The sequence below is a fragment of the Entelurus aequoreus genome, linkage group LG05 (genome assembly GCF_033978785.1).
Source record: "Entelurus aequoreus isolate RoL-2023_Sb linkage group LG05, RoL_Eaeq_v1.1, whole genome shotgun sequence".
In the NCBI taxonomy this organism is placed as follows: Eukaryota; Metazoa; Chordata; class Actinopteri; order Syngnathiformes; family Syngnathidae; genus Entelurus; species Entelurus aequoreus.
Window position 1 is genome coordinate 9,266,250 of NC_084735.1, and position 22,500 is coordinate 9,288,749.

The 22,500-nt window shown below is 36.8% G+C and overlaps 1 protein-coding gene across 1 annotated transcript in view; it reads left to right on the plus strand.

Moving 5' to 3' along the window:
- Positions 1–5,722: 5,722 nt before the first annotated feature.
- The window catches only part of LOC133649527 (neuronal migration protein doublecortin-like), a 25,935-nt gene continuing 9,157 nt past the window's right edge, over positions 5,723–22,500 (plus strand). Inside the window, exons 1-4 of the mRNA XM_062046116.1 lie at positions 5,723–5,819; positions 6,063–6,443; positions 15,600–15,949; positions 18,692–18,747. Coding sequence (XP_061902100.1) covers positions 5,795–5,819; positions 6,063–6,443; positions 15,600–15,949; positions 18,692–18,747 — 812 coding nt within the window. The 5' untranslated portion in view covers positions 5,723–5,794. The remainder of the gene's footprint in view (positions 5,820–6,062; positions 6,444–15,599; positions 15,950–18,691; positions 18,748–22,500) is intronic.

Here is a 22,500-nt window from a genome sequence, read left to right on the forward strand (position 1 = left end):
AGTGGAGTGTGTGGATGTTGGAATGGTTCCAATAGGATGAGAAATGTGGGATATGAAAAGATTTGTATATTGCCCGTTCATTATCAATAAGGGGAAATTCCTGTTGATTCCGGGTAATCTGGGAATTTTCGGAACCTGGAGTGTGTGGATGTTGGAACGGTTTAAATCGGATAAGAAATGTGCGATATGTTTGTATATTTCACATTCATTGTCAAAATTACCAGAAATTCCAGGAAAACCGGAAAATTTGGGAAAGGGACAACATGTTTTGCGTTTGACATATGTGAAGAACAGTGTGGGTGGATGGTTGAAAGGTCGGAATCGGGTAAAATATGACACAGAATTTTGGGCATTGTATAATTATAAATATGTCCATTTATTTGGATGGGAATTTCCTAGAAATTTGGGAATTTCTTGAAAAATGTGAATTTTTGAAAATATAGGTAATACAACAATTGTCCTAGATGATATAAATGGGTTGGTGTTGGGATTTTTTCAAAACGGTTGAAAAATGTTGACGTAGTAACAGTTTGAATTTAAATGGGTATTTTGGAATTCCTGGAATTTCTGAAAAAAATGGAAATTTGTACGAAAAGCAAAATGTTTGTTGTCTCAATTAAGAAGAATGTTTAGAAGGTGGAATGGACAAAAACGGTTGAAAAATGTGGACTGTGAAAATTTTCCAGAGAAGGTGAAAATAGGGCTTTGGAAAACCGGAAATTCTGGTAATTTCTGGAATTTCTTTGCACTTGGAAAATTCTAGTTTGATTGTCCAAGGTGAGTGGAGTGTGTGGATGTTGAAACGGTTCGAATCGGATGAGAATTGTGGGATATGAAAATATTTGTATGTTGACCATTAATTTTCAAAGAGGGGACATTCCTGGTAATTCCAGGTAATCAGGGATTTTTCGGAACCGGGAAACCTGCTGGCTTGAATGTCCAAGGTGAGTGGAGTGTGTGGATGTTGGAACGGTTCCAATCGGATAAAAAAAATGGGGGATATGCAGAAGTTTGTATATTTCCCATTCATTGTCAATGGAGAGAAAATTACCGTAAATTCCAGGAAAACTGGGAAATTTGGGAAAGGGACAAAATGTTTGGCGTTCGATATATGTGAAGAACAGTGTGGGTGGATGGTTGAAAGGTCGGAATTGGGTAAAATATGGCGCATAATTTTGAGGTGAAAATAGGGCTCTGGAAAACCGGAAATTCTGGTAAATCCTGGAATTTCTTTGCACTTGGAAAATTCTAGTTTGATTGTCCAAGGTGAGTGGAGTGTGGATGTTGAAACGGTTCGAATCGGATGCGAATTGTGGGATATGAAAATATTTGTATGTTGACCATTGATTTTCAATGAGGGGAAATTCCTGGTAATTCCAGGTAATCAGGGATTTTTCGGAACCGGGAAACCTGCTGGCTTGAATGTCCAAGGTGAGTGGAGTGTGTGGATGTTGGAACGGTTCCAATCGGATAAGAAATGTGGGATATGCAGAAGTTTGTATATTTCCCATTCAGGTTAAATTGGGAGAAAATTACCAGAAATTCCAGGAAAAACGGGAAATTTGGGAAAAGGAAAACATGTTTGGCGTTTGACATATGTGAAGAACAGTGTGGGTGGATGGTTGAAAGGTCGGAATCGGGTAAAATATGGCGCATAATTTTGAGGTGAAAATAGGGCTCTGGAAAACCGGAAATTCTGGTAATTCCTGGAATTTCTTTGCACTTGGAAAATTCTAGTTTGATTGACCAAGGTGAGTGGAGTGTGGATGTTGAAACGGTTCGAATCGGATGCGAATTGTGGGATATGAAAATATTTGTATATTGACCATTAATTTTCAATGAGGGGAAATTCCTGGTAATTCCAGGTAATCAGGGATTTTTCGGAACCGGGAAACCTGCTGGCTTGAATGTCCAAGGTGAGTGGAGTGTGTGGATGTTGGAACGGTTCCAATCGGATAAGAAATGTGGGATATGCAGAAGTTTGTATATTTACCATTCAGGTTAAATGGGGAGAAAATTACCAGAAATTCCAGGAAAAACGGGAAATTTGGGAAAAGGAAAACATGTTTGGCGTTTGACATATGTGAAGAACAGTGTGGGTGGATGGTTGAAAGGTCGGAATCGGGTAAAATATGACGCAGAATTTTGAGAATTTTGGGCATTGTATAATTATGAATACGTCCATTCATTTGGATGGGAATTTCCTAGGAATTTGGGAATTTCGGGAAAAACGGCCATTTTTAAAAATATAGGTAATACAACAATTTTCCGAGATGATATGAATGGGTTGGTGTTGGAATTTTTCAAAACGGTTGAGAAATGTTGACGTAGTAACAGTTTGAATTTAAATGGGTATTTCGGAATTTCTGAAAAAACGGAAATTTGTACGACAAGAAAAAATGTTTGTTGTCTCAATTAAGAAGAATGTTTTGAAGGTGGAATGGACCAAAACTTTTGGAAAAATGTGGACTTTGAAAACTTTCCAGGAGGAGGTGAAAATAGGGCTTTGGAAAACTGGAAATTCTGGTGATTCCTGGAATTTTTTTGCACTTGGAAAATTGTAATTTGATTGTCGTTGAAACAACATGCTTTTTGACGATTTTTTATCAATGTTGGATTCTGACGTTGATTTGACAATGAATTTTGGTCATTTCCTTACCAATATTCTACAACACAAATACAACGTTGAAACAACATGCTTTTTAATGACGTTTAATCAATGTTGGATTCTGACGTTGATTTGACCATTGAAATTTGGTCATTTCACAACCAATATTCAACAACGTTGAAACAACATGCTTTTTGACGACGTTTAATCAATGTCAGGTTGTGACGTTGATTTGACATTGAATTTTGGTCATTTCCCAAACCAATATTCTACAACACAAATACAACGTTGAAACAACATGCTTTTTGACGACGTTTAATCAATGTTGGATTCTGACGTTGATTTGACCATTGAATTTTGGTCATTTCCCAACCAATATTCAACAACGTTGAAACAACATGCTTTTTGACGACGTTTAATCAATGTCAGGTTGTGACGTTGATTTGACATTGAATTTTGGTCATTTCCCAACCAATATTCTACAACACGAACACAACGTTGAAACAACATGCTTCCTGACGACGTTTAATCAATGTTAGGTTCTTTAACGTTGATTTGACCATTGAATTTTGGTCATTTCCCAACCAAATATTTAACAACTCAAACAACGTTGAAACAACATGCTTTTTGACAACGTTCAATTATTGTTGGATTCTGATGTTGATTTGACATTGAATTTTGGTCATTTCCCAACCAATATTCTACAACATAAACATAACGTTGAAACAACATGCTTTTTGACAACATTTAATCAATGTCGGATCCCGACGTTGATTTGACCGTTGAAATTTGGTCATTTCCCAACCAATATTCTACAACAAAAATACGTTGAAACAACATGCTTTTTGACAACGTTTAATCAATGTCAGGTTGTGACGTTGATTTGACCGTTGCATTTTGGTCATTTTCTAACCAATATTCTACAACACAAATACAACGTTGAAACATGTTTTTTGACAACGTTTAATCAATGTTGGGTTCTGATGTTGATTTGACATTGAAATTTGGTCATTTCCTTACCAATATTCTACAACACAAATACAACGTTGAAACAACATGCTTTTTAATGACGTTTAATCAATGTTGGATTCTGACGTTGATTTGACCATTGAAATTTGGTCATTTCACAACCAATATTCAACAACGTTGAAACAACATGCTTTTTGACGACGTTTAATCAATGTCAGGTTGTGACGTTGATTTGACATTGAATTTTGGTCATTTCCCAAACCAATATTCTACAACACAAATACAACGTTGAAACAACATGCTTTTTGACGACGTTTAATCAATGTTGGATTCTGACGTTGATTTGACCATTGAATTTTGGTCATTTCCCAACCAATATTCAACAACGTTGAAACAACATGCTTTTTGACGACGTTTAATCAATGTCAGGTTGTGACGTTGATTTGACATTGAATTTTGGTCATTTCCCAACCAATATTCTACAACACGAACACAACGTTGAAACAACATGCTTCCTGACGACGTTTAATCAATGTTAGGTTCTTTAACGTTGATTTGACCATTGAATTTTGGTCATTTCCCAACCAAATATTTAACAACTCAAACAACGTTGAAACAACATGCTTTTTGACAACGTTCAATTATTGTTGGATTCTGATGTTGATTTGACATTGAATTTTGGTCATTTCCCAACCAATATTCTACAACATAAACATAACGTTGAAACAACATGCTTTTTGACAACATTTAATCAATGTCGGATCCCGACGTTGATTTGACCGTTGAAATTTGGTCATTTCCCAACCAATATTCTACAACAAAAATACGTTGAAACAACATGCTTTTTGACAACGTTTAATCAATGTCAGGTTGTGACGTTGATTTGACCGTTGCATTTTGGTCATTTTCTAACCAATATTCTACAACACAAATACAACGTTGAAACATGTTTTTTGACAACGTTTAATCAATGTTGGGTTCTGATGTTGATTTGACATTGAAATTTGGTCATTTCCCAACCAATATTTAACAACTCAAACATAACGTTGAAACAACATACTTTTTGACAACGTTCAATCAATGTTGGATTCTGAAGTTGATTTGACCATTGAAATTTGGTCATTTCCCAACCAATATTCTACAACACAAACAAAGTTGAAACAACATGCTTTTTGATGACGTTTATTCAATGTTGGGTTGTGACGTTGATTTGACCGTTGAAATTCGGTCATTTCCCAACCAATATTCAACAACGTTGAAACAACATGCTTTTGGACGACGTTTAATCAATGTCAGGTTGTGACGTTGATTTTACCGTTGAAATTTGGTCATTTCCCAACCAATATTCAACAACGTTGAAACAACATGCTTTTGGACGACGTTTAATCAATGTCAGGTTGTGACGTTGATTTTACCGTTGAAATTTGGCCATTTCCCAACCAATATTCAACAACGTTGAAACAACATGCTTTTTGACGACGTTTATTCAATCTCAGGCTCTGACGTTGATTTGACCGTTGAAATTTGGTCATTTCCCAACCAATATTCAACAACGTTGAAACAACATGCTTTTGGACGACGTTTAATCAATGTCAGGTTGTGACGTTGATTTGACCGTTGAATTTTGGTCATTTCCCAACCAATATTCAACAACGTTGAAACAACATGCTTTTGGACGACGTTTAATCAATGTCAGATTGTGACGTTGATTTGACCATTGAATTTTGGTCATTTCCCAAACCAATATTCTACAACACAAATACAACGTTGAAACAACATACTTTTTGATGACCTTTAAACAATGTCGGGTTCTGACGTTGATTTGACCGTTGATTTTTGGTCATTTCCCAACAACGTCGATCCGACGTTAAGACATCATCGTCGTCTCAGTTTACAAACACAACTATTTTTCAACGTTGTTCCGACGTCAGTGTGAGAGGACATGTAGATATAATCAAGGTTGTTGGGATCTTAATGACTGGAGGGGGGGGGGGGGCGGCCTTAAGTGGGGAATCACGACACGAGTGACGTGGATGAGGAGGAGGTGAAGGCGGAGGAGGAGGCAGCTTCTACTTATTCTGCTCTTTCTCTCTCTCTCTCTCTCTCTTACACACACACACACACACACACACACACACACACACACACACACACACACACACACACACACACACACACACACACACTGCTGAAAGTGACGCTCGTGTCATCGTGGAGATGAACGTGGATCTCATCTCTGTGGGTAAGTCATCTTCATCCTCGTCATCAGCGGGGAGTATTATGGGATGCCGTCAGCCCGGCCGGCGCGGCGACTTTCCCGGGGCTGATATCGGCAGTTATTGATCGGCCAGCCGGGTGCAGGCAGCCGCCCGGGTGGCTTAGAGGGTTTAATCCGTCATTAGGACTCTATTCTGGGCGACGTTGCTCGCTCCCTTGCCGTTGTGTTTTTTTTTTGGTGACGCCAACTTTTCTGTACCCGCGCCAGACAGCCTGGTGGGCCGCGTGATGGACCCGGACACGGACATGGAGCACTTCGACGAGCGGGACAAGGCTGAGCGTCACGGCCGCGCCAACGGCGTGCAGAGTCCGGCGCACAGCGCGCACTGCAGCCTCTTCCGCGCCCGCACCCTGCAGGCTCTCAGCGCCGAGAAGCGCGCCAAGAAGGTCCGCTTCTACCGCAACGGCGACCGCTACTTCAACGGCGTCGTCTACGCCGTCTCCGCCGACCGCTTCCGGACCTTCGACGCCCTGCTGGCCGACCTGACGCGCTGCCTGTCCGGCAACGTCAACCTGCCGCAGGGCGTCAGGACCATCTACTCGCTGGACGGCAGCAGGCGCGTCACCGCCGTGGAGCAGCTGGTCGAAGGTCGGTTGCCGCTCGTAACTTTCTGCAAACTTTTTGAAATGAGTCGGGAAAAGTTCCAATCTGGGCGGATAAAACCTGTTAGCATGCTAGCATTTTTAACACTTTTTCAGCCCGGAGTCAAATGTTTTGTTACCTGAGACCTGTTAGCATGCTAACGTTAATATGGTAGCTTTATTTTGTTTATTTTATAGGTATATACTTCAGTCATATTTTGGTACTTAATGTTGGCTTGCTAGCATTATTAACACATTTTTCAGCTCGGAGTGAAATGTTTTGTTATTTGACAAATGAGACCTGTTAGCATGCTAACAGGTCCCACCTAGTGACGGAGTGCCACCCAAGGTACCCGTGAGAACCACTTCTCGTAGCTTTATTTTGTTTATTTTATAGGTATATACTTCAGTCATATTTTCTTACTTGATACATGCTAATGTTAGCATGCTAGCATTTTTAACACATTATTCAGCTCGGAGTCAAATATTGTGTTACTTGACAAATGAAACCTGTTAGCATGCTAACGCTAATATGGTAGCTTTATTTAGTTGATTTTATAGGTATACACCTCGGTCATATTTTGGCAATTAATGTATGCTAAGGCTAGCATGCTATCATTTTTAACACCTTTTCAGCTCGGAGTCAAATATTATGTTTCTTGACAAATGAGACCTGTTAGCATGCTAACGCTAATATGGTAGCTTTATTTAGCTGATTTTATAGGTATACACCTCTGTCATATTTTGGTACTTAATGTATGCTAAGGCTAGCATGCTATCATTTTTAACACCTTTTCAGCTCGGAGTCAAATATTGTGTTTCTTGACAAATGAGACCTGTTAGCATGCTAACGCTAATATGGTAGCTTTATTTAGCTGATTTTATAGGTATACACCTCAGTCATATTTTGTTACTTAATACATGTTAATGTTAGCATGCTAGCATTTTAAACACCTTTTTCAGCTCGGAGTCAAATGTTTTGTTACCTGAGACCTGTTAGCATGCTAATGTTAATATGGTAGCTTTATTTTGCTTATTTTATAGGTATATACTTCAGTCATATTTTGGTACTTAATGTTAGCATGCTAGCATTTTTAACACATTTTTCAGCTCGGAGTGAAATGTTTTGTTATTTGACAAATGAGACCTGTTAGCATGCTAAAGCTAATACAGTAGCTTTATTTTGTTTATTTTATAGGTGTATACTTCAGTCATATTTTGGTACTTAATGTTAGCATGCTAGCATTTTTAACACTTTTTCAGCTCGGAGTCAAATGTTTTGTTACCTGAGACCTGTTAGCACGCTAACGCTAATATGGTAGCTTTATTTTGCTTATTTTATAGGTATATACTTCAGTCATATTTTGGTACTTAGTGTTAGCATGCTAGCATTTTTAACACATTTTTCAGCTCGGAGTCAAATGTTTTGTTACCTGAGACCTGTTAGCATGCTAACGCTAATATTGTAGCTTTATTTCGCTTATTTTATAGGTATATACTTCAGTCATATTTTGGTATTTAATGTTGGCATGCTAGCATTATTAACACATTTTTCAGCTCGGAGTGAAATGTTTTGTTATTTGACAAATGAGACCTGTTAGCATGCTAAAGCTAACATGGTATCTTTATTTTGTTTATTTTATAGGTATATACTTCAGTCATATTTTGTTACTTTATACATGCTAACATTAGCATGCTAGCATTTTTAACACATTTTTCAGCTCTGAGTGAAATGTTACAAATGAGACCTGTTAGCATGCTAAAGCTAATACGGTAGCTTTATTTTGTTTATTTTATAGGTATATACTTCAATCATATTTTGTTACTTGATACATGCTAACATTAGCAGGCTAGTATTTTTAACACATTTTTCAGCTCGGAGTTAAATGTTTTGTTATTTGACAAATGAGACCTGTTAGCAGGCTAACGCTAATATGGTAGCTTTATTTTGCTTATTTTATAGGTATACACCTCAGTCATATTTTCTTACTTGATACATGCTAATGTTAGCATGCTAGCATTTTTAACACATTATTCAGCTCGGAGTCAAATATTGTGTTACTTGACAAATGAAACCTGTTAGCATGCTAACGCTAATATGGTAGCTTTATTTAGTTGATTTTATAGGTATACACCTCGGTCATATTTTGGTACTTAATGTATGCTAATGTTAGCATGCTAGCATTTTTAACACATTTTTCAGCTCGGAGTCAAATGTTTTGTTATTTGACAAATGAGACCTGTTAGCATGCTAACGCTAATATGGTAGCTTTATTTTGTTGATTTTATAGGTATACACCTCGGTCATATTTTGGTACTTAATGTATGCTAAGGCTAGCATGCTATCATTTTTAACACCTTTTCAGCTCGGAGTCAAATATTATGTTTCTTGACAAATGAGACCTGTTAGCATGCTAACGCTAATATGGTAGCTTTATTTAGCTGATTTTATAGGTATACACCTCAGTCATATTTTGTTACTTAATACATGTTAATGTTAGCATGCTAGCATTTTAAACACATTTTTCAGCTCGGAGTCAAATGTTTTGTTACCTGAGACCTGTTAGCATGCTAACGCTAATATGGTAGCTTTATTTTGCTTATTTTATAGGTATATACTTCAGTCATATTTTGGTACTTAATGTTGGCATGCTAGCATTATTAACACATTTTTCAGCTCGGAGTGAAATGTTTTGTTATTTGACAAATGAGACCTGTTAGCATGCTAAAGCTAACATGGTAGCCTTATTTTGTTTATTTTATAGGTATATACTTCAGTCATATTTTGTTACTTGATGCATGCTAACATTAGCAGGCTAGCATTTTTAACACATTTTTCAGCTCGGAGTGAAATGTTTTGTTATTTGACAAATGAGACCTGTTAGCATGCTAAAGCTAACACGGTAGCTTTATTTTGTTTATTTTATAGGTATATACTTCAGTCATATTTTGTTACTTGATACATGCTAACATTAGCAAGCTAGCATGTTTAACACATTTTTCAGCTCGGAGTGAAATGTTTTGTTATTTGACAAATGAGACCTGTTAGCATGCTAAAGCTAACACGGTAGCCTTATTTTGTTTATTTTATAGGTATATACTTCAGTCATATTTTGTTACCTGATGCATGCTAACATTAGCAGGCTAGCATTTTTAACACATTTTTCAGCTCGGAGTGAAATGTTTTGTTATTTGACAAATGAGACCTGTTAGCATGCAAAAGCTAATACGGTAGCTTTATTTTGTTTATTTTATAGGTATATACTTCAGTCATATTTTGTTACTTTATACATGCTAACATTAGCAGGCTAGCATTTTTAACACATTTTTCAGCTCGGAATTAAATGTTTTGTTATTTGACAAATGAGACCTGTGAGCATGCTAGCATTTTTAACACTTTTTCAGCCCGGAGTCAAATGTTTTGTTACCTGAGACCTGTTAGCATGCTAACGCTAATATGGTAGCTTTATTTTGCTTATTTTATAGGTATATACTTCAGTCATATTTTGGTACTTAATGTTGGCATGCTAGCATTTTTAACACATTTTTCAGCTCGGAGTGAAATGTTTTGTTATTTGACAAATGAGACCTGTTAGCATGCTAAAGCTAACACGGTAGCTTTATTTTGTTTATTTTATAGGTGTATACTTCAGTCATATTTTGTTACTTGATACATGCTAACATTAGCAGGCTAGCATTTTTAACACATTTTTCAGCTCTGAGTTAATGTTTTGTTATTTGACAAATGAGACCTGTTAGCATGCTAAAGCTAACATGGTAGCTTTATTTTTTTTATTTTATAGGTATATACTTCAGTCATATTTTGTTACTTGATGCATGCTAACATTAGCAGGCTAGCATTTTTAACACATTTTTCAGCTCGGAGTGAAATGTTTTGTTATTTGACAAATGAGACCTGTTAGCATGCTAAAGCTAATACGGTATCTTTATTTTGTTTATTTTATAGGTATATACTTCAGTCATATTTTGTTACTTTATACATGCTAACATTAGCAGGCTAGCATTTTTAACACATTTTTCAGCTCGGAATTAAATGTTTTGTTATTTGACAAATGAGACCTGTTAGCATGCTAGCATTTTTAACACTTTTTCAGCTCTGAGTCAAATGTTTTGTTACCTGAGACCTGTTAGCATGCTAAGGCTAATATGGTAGCTTTATTTTGCTTATTTTATAGGTATATACTTCAGTCATATTTTGGTACTTAATGTTAGCATGCTAGCATTTTTAACACATTTTTCAGCTCGGAGTGAAATGTTTTGTTATTTGACAAATGAGACCTGTTAGCATGCTAAAGCTAATACGGTAGCTTTATTTTGTTTAGTTTATACGTATATACTTCAGTCATATTTTGTTACTTGATACATACTAACATTAGCATGCTAGCATTTTTAACACATTTTTCAGCTCGGAGTGAAATGTTTTGTTTGACAAATGAGACCTGTTAGCATGCTAAAGCTAACAAGGTAGCTTTATTTTGTTTATTTTATAGGTATATACTTCAGTCATATTTTGTTACTTGATACATGCTAACATTAGCAGGCTAGCATTTTTAACACATTTTTCAGCTCGGAGTGAAATGTTTTGTTATTTGACAAATGAGACCTGTTAGCATGCTAAAGCTAACACGGTAGCTTTATTTTGTTTATTTTATAGGTATATACTTCAGTCATATTTTGGTACTTAATGTTAGCATGCTAGCATTTTTAACACATTTTTCAGCTCGGAGTGAAATGTTTTGTTTTTTGACAAATGAGACCTGTTAGCATGCTAAAGCTAATACGGTAGCTTTATTTTGTTTATTTTATAGGTATATACTTCAGTCATATTTTGTTACTTGATACATGCTAACATTAGCATGCTAGCATTTTTAACACATTTTTCAGCTCGGAGTGAAATGTTTTGTTATTTGACAAATGAGACCTGTTAGCATGCTAAAGCTAATACGTAGCTTTATTTTGTTTATTTTATAGGTATATACTTCAGTCATATTTTGTTACTTTATACATGCTAACATTAGCAGGCTAGCATTTTTAACACATTTTTCAGCTCGGAATTAAATGTTTTGTTATTTGACAAATGAGACCTGTTAGCATGCTAGCATTTTTAACACTTTTTCAGCCCGAAGTCAAATGTTTTGTTACCTGAGACCTGTTAGCATGCTAACGCTAATATGGTAGCTTTATTTTGCTTATTTTATAGGTATATACTTCAGTCATATTTTGGTACTTAATGTTAGCATGCTAGCATTTTTAACACATTTTTCAGTTTGGAGTGAAATGTTTTGTTATTTGACAAATGAGACCTTTTAGCATGCTAAAGCTAACACGGTAGCTTTATTTTGTTTATTTTATAGGTATATACTTCAGTCATATTTTGTTACTTGATGCATGCTAACATTAGCAGGCTAGCATTTTTAACACATTTTTCAGCTCGGAGTGAAATGTTTTGTTATTTGACAAATGAGACCTGTTAGCATGCTAAAGCTAATACGTAGCTTTATTTTGTTTATTTTATAGGTATATACTTCAGTCATATTTTGTTACTTTATACATGCTAACATTAGCAGGCTAGCATTTTTAACACATTTTTCAGCTCGGAATTAAATGTTTTGTTATTTGACAAATGAGACCTGTTAGCATGCTAGCATTTTTAACACTTTTTCAGCTCTGAGTCAAATGTTTTGTTACCTGAGACCTGTTAGCATGCTAACGCTAATATGGTAGCTTTATTTTGCTTATTTTATAGGTATATACTTCAGTCATATTTTGGTACTTAATGTTGGCATGCTAGCATTTTTAACACATTTTTCAGCTCGGAGTGAAATGTTTTGTTATTTGACAAATGAGACCTGTTAGCATGCTAAAGCTAACATGGTAGCTTTATTTTGTTTATTTTATAGGTATATACTTCAGTCATATTTTGTTACTTGATACATGCTAACATTAGCAGGCTAGCATTTTTAACACATTTTTCAGCTCGGAGTGAAATGTTTTGTTATTTGACAAATGAGACCTGGTAGCATGCTAAAGCTAACATGGTAGCTTTATTTTGTTTATTTTATAGATATATACTTCAGTCATATTTTGTTACTTGATGCATGCTAACATTAACAGGCTAGCATTTTTAACACATTTTTCAGCTCGGAATGAAATGTTTTGTTATTTGACAAATGAGACCTGTTAGCATGCTAGCATTTTTTACACTTTTTCAGCTCTGAGTCAAATGTTTTGTTACCTGAGACCTGTTAGCATGCTAACGCTAATATGGTAGCTTTATTTTGCTTATTTTATAGGTATATACTTCAGTCATATTTTGGTACTTAATGTTGGCATGCTAGCATTTTTAACACATTTTTCAGCTCGGAGTGAAATGTTTATGTTATTTGACAAATGAGACCTGTTAGCATGCTAAAGCTAACATGGTAGCCTTATTTTGTTTATTTTATAGGTATATACTTCAGTCATATTTTGTTACTTGATGCATGCTAACATTAGCAGGCTAGCATTTTTAACACATTTTTCAGCTCGGAGTGAAATGTTTTGTTATTTGACAAATGAGACCTGTTAGCATGCTAAAGCTAATACGGTATCTTTATTTTGTTTATTTTATAGGTATATACTTCAGTCATATTTTGTTACTTTATACATGCTAACATTAGCAGGCTAGCATTTTTAACACATTTTTCAGCTCGGAATTAAATGTTTTGTTATTTGACAAATGAGACCTGTTAGCATGCTAGCATTTTTAACACTTTTTCAGCTCTGAGTCAAATGTTTTGTTACCTGAGACCTGTTAGCATGCTAAGGCTAATATGGTAGCTTTATTTTGCTTATTTTATAGGTATATACTTCAGTCATATTTTGGTACTTAATGTTAGCATGCTAGCATTTTTAACACTTTTTCAGCTCTGAGTCAAATGTTTTGTTACCTGAGACCTGTTAGCATGCTAAGGCTAATATGGTAGCTTTATTTTGTTTATTTTATAGGTATATACTTCAGTCATATTTTGTTACTTGATACATGCTAACATTAGCATGCTAGCATTTTTAACACATTTTTCAGCTCGGAGTGAAATGTTTTGTTTGACAAATGTGACCTGTTAGCATGCTAAAGCTAACAAGGTAGCTTTATTTTGTTTATTTTATAGGTATATACTTCAGTCATATTTTGTTACTTGATACATACTAACATTAGCAGGCTAGCATTTTTAACACATTTTTCAGCTTGGAGTGAAATGTTTTGTTATTTGACAAATGAGACCTGTTAGCATGCTAAAGCTAACACGGTAGCTTTATTTTGTTTATTTTATAGGTATATACTTCAGTCATATTTTGTTACTTGATACATGCTAACATTAGCAGGCTAGCATTTTTAACACATTTTTCAGCTCGGAGTGAAATGTTTTGTTATTTGACAAAGGAGACCTGTTAGCATGCTAAAGCTAATACGGTAGCTTTATTTTGTTTATTTTATAGGTATATACTTCAGTCATATTTTGTTACTTGATACATGCTAACATTAGCAGGCTAGCATTTTTAACACATTTTTTAGCTCGGAATGAAATGTTTTGTTATTTGACAAATGAGACCTGTTAGCATGCTAAAGCTAATACGGTAGCTTTATTTTGTTTATTTTATAGTTATATACTTCAGTCATATTTTGTTACTTTATACATGCTAACATTAGCATGCCAGGATTTTTAACACATTTTTCAGCTCGGAGTGAAATGTTTTGTTATTTGACAAATGAGACCTGTTAGCTTGCTAACGCTAATATGGTAGCTTTATTTTGTTTATTTTATAGGTATACAGCTCAGTCATATTTTCTCACTTGATACATGCTAATTTTAGCATGCTAGCATTTTTAACACATTTTTCAGCTCGGAGTCAAATATTGTGTTACTTGACAAATGAAACTTGTTAGCATGCTAACGCTAATGTGATAGCTTTATTTAGTTGATTTTATAGGTATACACCTCAGTCATATTTTGGTACTTAATGTATGCTAATGTTAGCATGCTAGCATTTTTAACACATTTTTCAGCTCGGAGTCAAATATTGTGTTACTTGACAAATGAAACCTGTTAGCATGCTAACGCTAATATGGTAGCTTTATTTAGTTGATTTTATAGGTATACACCTCGGTCCTATTTTGGTACTTAATGTATGCTAATGTTAGCATGCTAGCATTTTTAACACATTTTTCAGCTTGGAGTCAAATGTTTTGTTATTTGACAAATGAGACCTGTTAGCATGCTAACGCTAATATGGCAGCTTTATTCAGTTGATTTTATAGGTATACACCTCTGTCATATTTTGGTACTTAATGTATGCTAAGGCTAGCATGCTATCATTTTTAACACCTTTTCAGCTCGGAGTCAAATATTGTTTCTTGACAAATGAGACCTGTTAGCATGCTAACGCTAATATGGTAGGTTTATTTAGCTGATTTTATAGGTATACACCTCAGTCATATTTGTTACTTGATACATGCTAGCATTTTAAACACATTTTTCAGCTCAGAGTCAAATATTGTGTTTCTTGACAAATGAGACTTGTTAGCATGCTAACGCTAATATGGTAGCTTTATTTTGCTTATTTTATAGGTATACACCTCAGTCATATTTTGTTACTTGATACATGTTGATGTTAGCATGCTAGCATTTTTAACACATTTTTCAGCTCAGAATTAAAAGTTTTGTTATTTGGCAAATGAGAGCTGTTAGCATGCTAACGCTAATATAGTAGCTTTATTTTGCTTGTTTCATAGGTATACATCTCAGTCATATTTTGTTACTTGATACATGCTAACAGTAGCAGGCTAGAATTTGTAACACTTTTTTTTTTAGCTCGGAGTCAAATATTGTGTTACTTGACAAATGAGACCCGTTAGCATGCTAACGCTAATATGGTAGATTTATTTAGTTGATTTTATAGGTAAACATCTCAGTCATATTTTGTTACTTGATACATGCTAACATTAGCATGCGAGCATTTTAAACACGTTTTTCAGCTCCGAGTCAAATATTGTGTTTATTGACAAATGTTAGCATGCTAACGCTAATATGGTAGCTTGATTTAGATATTGATCTAGTCTGAGGAGTTTATTGTGTTGACATGTGACCTCTGGCGCCCCCTGCAGGTGACAGCTACGTGTGCAGCTCGCTGGAGGCCTACAAGAAGGTGGACTACACCAAGAACGTCAACCCCAACTGGTCCGTCAACGTTAAGGCGGCGGCGGCGGCGGCCCGCGGGCCTGCGCCGCTGGGCTGCACCAAGGCGGCGGCGGCGGCGGGGGAGAGCTGCAAGGACTTTGTGCGCCCCCGCCTGGTGACGGTGGTGCGCAGCGGCGTGAAGCCCCGCAAGGCGGTGAGGGTGCTGCTCAACAAGAAGACGGCGCGCTCCTACGAGCAGGTGCTCACCGACATCACGGACGCCATCAAGCTGGACTCTGGCGTGGTGAAGAAGATCTACACGCTGGACGGGAAACTGGTGAGTCAGCACTTTTTACTACTAGCTAACCAGGAAGTGTTGATTGGCGCCAGCATCTGCTAGCCAGCGATTAGCGGTGCCAAATGTTAGTTAGTGATTAGTGACGGCCACTGGCTGGCCATTCGCCACAGCGGCTGATAGCTAGCAATTAGCGGTGCCGGCCGATAGCTAGTGATTAGTTGCGCTGGATGATTGCTTGCTATTTGCGACAGCAGCTGATAGCTAGCGATTTGCGGCACCAGCTAATAGCTAGTAATTAGCAGTGCTGGCTGATATCTAGCAATTAGCGTTGCCGGCTGAGAGCTGGCAAATATTTGCGCTGGCTGATAGCTAGCAATTTGTGACAGCGGCTGTTAGCTAGCGACTTGTAGCGCCAGCTGATCGCTAGCAATTTGCGACAGCAGCTGTTAGCTAGCAAATACCGGTGCCTGCTGAAAGCTGGCAATTGTTTGCGCTGGCAGATAGCTAGCAATTAGCAGTGCCGGCTGAAAGCTAGCAATTAGTTGTGCTGGCTGATAGCTAGCGATTTGCGAGGCCGGCTGATAGCTGGCAATTACCGGTGCTGGCTGAAAGCTGGCAATTATTTGCGCTGGATGATTGCTAGCAATTAGCAATGCCGGCTGATAGCTAGCGATTAGTTGCGCTGGATGATTGCTAGCAATTAGCGGTGCCGGCTGATTGCTAGTGATTAGTTGCGCTGGCTGATTGCTTGCTATTTGCGACAGCGGCTGATAGCTAGCAATTAGCGGTGCCGGCTGATAGCTAGCGATTTGCGGCACCAGCTAATAGCTAGTAATTAGCAGTGCTGGCTGATATCTAGCAATTAGCGGTGCCGGCTGATAGCTGGCAATTATTTGTGCTGGCTGATAGCTAGCAATTTGTGACAGCGGCTGTTAGCTAGCGACTTGTAGTGCCAGCTGATCGCTAGCAATTTGCAACAGCAGCTGTTAGCTAGCAATTACCGGTGCCTGCTGAAAGCTGGCAATTGTTTGCGCTGGCAGATAGCTAGCAATTAGCGGTGCCGGCTGAAAGCCAGCAATTAGTTGCGCTGGCAGATAGCTGGCAGATAGCTAGCAATTAGCGGTGCCGCCTGAAAACCAGCAATTATTTGCGCTGGGTGATAGCTAGCGATTTGCGAGGCCGGCTGATAGCTAGCAATAACCGGTGCTGGCTGAAAGCTGGCAATTAATTGCGCTGGATGATTGCTAGCATTTAGCAATGCCAGCTGATAGCTAGCGATTAGTTGCGCTGGATGATTGCTAGCAATTAGCGGTACCGGCTGATTGCTAGTGATTAGTTGCGCTGGCTGATTGCTTGCTATTTGCGACAGCGGCTGATAGCTAGCAATTAGCGGTGCCGGCTGATAGCTAACGACTTGCGGCACCAGCACCACTGGCTGATTGCTTGCTATTTGCGACAGCGGCTGATAGCTAGTAATTAGCAGTGCTGGCTGATATCTAGCAATTGGCGGTGCCGACTGAGAGCTGGCAATTATTTGCGCTGGCTGATAGCTAGCAATTTGTGACAGCGGCTGTTAGCTAGCGACTTGTAGCGCCAGCTGATTGCTAGCAATTTGCGACAGCAGCTGTTAGCTAGCAATTACCGGTGTCGGCTGAAAGCTTGCAATTGTTTGCGCTGGCAGATAGCTAGCAATTAGCGGTGCCGGCTGAAAGCCAGCAATTAGTTGTGCTGGCTGATAGGTGGTAATTTGTAATTTCGGCTGATGGCTAGCAATTAGCGGCGCTGGCCGATAGCTCGCGATTAGTTGCATTGGCTGATTGCTTGCAACTTGCAACAGCGGCTGATAGCTAGCAATTAGCGGTGCCGGCTGAAAGCCAGCAATTAGTTGTGCTGGCTGATAGGTAGTAATTTGCAATTTCGGCTGATGGCTAGCAATTAGCGGCGCTGGCCGATAGCTCGCGATTAGTTGCATTGGCTGATTGCTTGCAACTTGCAACAGCGGCTGATAGCTAGCAATTAGCGGTGCCGGCCGATAGCGAGCGGTTTGCGTCGCCAGCTGATACCTATCAATTAGCAGTGCTGGCTGAGAGCTAGCGATTAGTTGTGCCGGCTAATAGCTAGCAATTAGCAGTGCCGGCTGAGAGCTGGCAATTTGCGACAGCGGCTGTTAGCTAGCGATTAGTTGCTCTGGCTGATAGCTAGCAATTTGTGGTACTGGCAGATAGCTAGCAATTAGCGGGGCCGGCCGTTAGCTAGCGATTAGTTGCATTGGCTTAATGCTTTCAATTTGCCGCAGCGGCTGACAGGTAGCGATTTGCGATGCCAGCTGATAGGTAGCAATTAGCAATGCCGGCTGATGGCTAGCGATTAGTGGTGGTGGCTGATGGCTAGCAATTAGCGGTGGTGGATGATAGTTAGCAATTAGCGGTGGTGGCTGGTAGTTATCGATTAGCGGTGGTGGCTGATAGCTAGCTATTAGCGGTGGTGGCTGATAGCTAGCAATTAGCGGTGGTGGCTGGTAGCTATCGATTAGGGGTGGTGGCTGATAACTAACTATTAGTAGTCGTTTAGTAGTTCAGCAGGAAGTGGGTCGACAGGAAGTAGCGAAGCATTGTTGTTGTTGTTGTTAGAACGCCATGTGGCGTGATGAGTCACGGGGCCCCTCAAGCTCCGCCCACCTGCTGAGCTGTGGCGTACATAGCGTGATATGGCGAGGATAACATGCTCACGTTCACTTCCTGTCTGACCTCACAATCCATCTAACGATCCGCCATCATGCAGCCGGCGGGGGTCGTTCCAGTTTCCTGGTCCAGTTTCCTGGTCCAGGTCTGGTCCAGGTCTGGTCTGGTTTTTGGGTCCCTTCAACAAATCCCCCCCCCCCCAAAAAAAACCTAGTTTTTGTTTCTTTTGAGAAGCCTCCTTCAAGACGCCTGCTCACTCTGCGGTTGCCACGGTTACCGTTGCCTTGGCGATGACACAATAAACTGGCCTGTCATGGCGCGGCTATTTTTAGACGCGTATCGATCGGCATGACAACACTCGGGGGCGGGGGCGGGGGGGACCTCCCACACGGGGGGAACTCCATCAGTGGGATTAGTGTGGACCTTTTTAGGGAAGTGGGAGTTCAAAGGTGACATTTTGTTTGGCGTGGGAGTTCAAAGGTCACATCAGCATGTGTGGCCGTAGTGGGGGAAGTGGCAGTTGTGCCCTGAGAAGTGTTAACACTGTAAGTATTGCACCTATTATGTTGGATTGTGTCGTGCGTCTTGCTTGTGGATTACCCTGACCCAATTTGGATGTGTTGAAGTCGCCATGTAAAATTGCTAATGCTAATCAGTAGCATGCTTATGGCGTATGCAATGTAAACTAGCATCGAGCTAGCCAACTTTGGAAGCTGTTGAGTGCTTTCTATTAGTGGTGCTTGGACAATAACATTGTCTGGAGTCACATTCATGGTCTGGGGGCCACTATATTTTATCTGGCCCAACACATGATTTTATATGGCCCAACACATTATTTTATGTGGCCCAACACATTATTTTATCTGGCCCAACACATTATTTTATGTGGTCCAACACATTATTTTATGTGGTCCAACAAACATTATTTTATCTGGCCCAACACAATTTTTTATCTGGCCCAACACATTATTTTATGTGGCCCCAAACATTATTTTATGTGGCCCAACACATTATTTTACGTGGTCCAACCCATTATTTTATCTGGCCCAACACATTATTTTATGTGGTCCAACACAATATTTTATGTGGCCTAACACATTATTTTATCTGGCCCAACACAAAATTTTATGTGGCCCCAAACATTATTTTATCTGGCCCAACACATTATTTTATGTGGCCCAACACATTATTTTATTTTGTCCAACACATTATTTTATGTGGTCCAACACATTATTTTATCTGGCCCAACACATTATTTTATGTGGCCCCACACATTATTTTATGTGACCCAACACATTTTAAGTGGCCCAACACATTATTTTATGTGGTCCAACACATTATTTAATGTGGTCCAACACATTATTTTATGTGGCCCCAAACATTATTTTATCTGGCCCAACACAAAATTTTATGTGGCCCAACACATTATTTTACGTGGTCCAACACATTATTTTATGTGGCCCAACACATTATTTTATCTGGTCCAACACATTATTTTATGTGGTCCAACACATTATTTTATGTGGCCCAACACATTATTTTATGTGGCCCAACACATTATTTTAGCTGGCCCAACACATTATTTTATCTGGCCCAACACATTATTTTATGTGACCCAACACATTATTTTATGTGGCCCAACACATTATTTTATCTGGCCCAACACATTATTTTATCTGGTCCAACACATTATTTTATGTGGTCCAACACATTATTTTATGTGGCCCAACACATTATTTTAGCTGGCCCAACACATTATTTTATCTGGCCCAACACATTATTTTATCCGGCCCAACACATTATTTTATCCGGTCCAACACATTATTTTATTTGGCCCAACACATTATTTGATCTGGCCTAACACATTATTTTATCTGGCCCAACACATTATTTTATTTGGCCCAACACATTATTTGGTCTGGCCTAACACATTATTTTATCTGGCCCAGCACATTATGTCATGTCATTATTTAAAGTGACCCTGCCACGATATTTCAAGTGGCCCGCCATGTCATTTGACTTGGCCCGCCACATTATTTTATATGGCCCATCATATCATTTTATGTGGCCCGCCACATCTTTTTTTCGTGGTCTACCGCGTTATTTTAAATGGCCGGCAGCATCATTTATACGGCCCACCACATTATTTTGTATGGTTGCCGCATCATTTTATGTGGCCCACCTTATAATTTTAGGTGGCCAGCTGTATCATTTTATGTGGCCCACTGCAAGTTTTTAATTGGCCCGCCACTACATTATATGTGGTCTAGCACATTTTTTTAGTGGCCCACCGTATCATTTTACGTGGCCCACCACAATATTGTATATGGCTCATTGTATCATTTTACAAGGCCCACCACTTTATTTAAGGTGACCTACCGTATCATTTTACTTGGCCCACCGTTTATTTAATGTGGCCCTCAGCATCATTTTAGGTGGCCCATCCTATCATTTTATGTGGCCCACTACATTATTTTATGTGGCCCACTACATTATTTTATGTGGCCCACTATATTATTTTATGTTCCATACACACATATATATATATATATATATATATATATATATATATATATATATATATATACTGTGTATATATATATATGTGTGTGTGTGTATATATATATATATATATATATATATATATATATATATATATATATATATATATATATATATATATATATATATATACACAGTATATATATATATATATATATATACACAGTATATATATATATATATATATATATATATATATATATATATATATATATATATATATATATATATAAATATAATATATATATATAATAATTAAAAACATGTATAATAATTAAAAACAAATAATAATAATAAAATAATTAAAAACATGTATAGTAATTTAAAAAATATATATAACAATCAAAAACATATATAATAATTAAAAACACATATAGTCATCAAAAACATATATAATAATTAAAAACATATATAATAATCAAAAACATGTATAATAATTAAAAACATATATAACAATCAAAAACATATACAATAATAAAAACATATATAACAATCAAAAACATATACAATAATTAAAATCATGTATAATATTCAAAAACATATATAATAATTAAAAACATATACAACAATCAAAAACATATATAATATTTAAAAACATATATAATTAAAAACATATATAATTATTAAAAACATATATAATTAAAAACATATATAATAATTAAAAACATATAATAATAAAAAACATATATAATAAATAAAACATATATCATTAAAACATATAATAATTAAAAACATGAATAATATTCAAAAACATATATAATAATCAAAAATGTATATAATAATAAAAACGTATATAACAATCAAAAACATAAATAATAATTAAAAACATATATAATCATCAAAAACATATATAATAATTAAAAACGTATAATAATTAAAAACATATATAACAACGAAAAACATATACAATAATAAAACATTTATAATAATAAAAACATAACAATCAAAAACATATATAATAATTAAAAACATATATAATAATAAAAACATATACAACAATCAAAAACATATATAATAATAAAAAACATATATAATAATTAAAAAACATATATAGTAATTAAAAACATGTATGATATTCAAAAACATATATAGTAATTAAAAACATGTATAATATTCAAAAACATATATAATAATAAAAAACATACATAATAAATAAAAACATATAATTAAAACATATATAATAATTAAAAACATGTATAATATTCAAAAACATAAATAATAATCAAAAACATATATGATAATCAAAAACATATATAATAATAAAAACATATACAACAATCAAAAACATATATAATAATTAAAAACATATATAATAATAATAAAAATATATAATAATCAAAAACATAT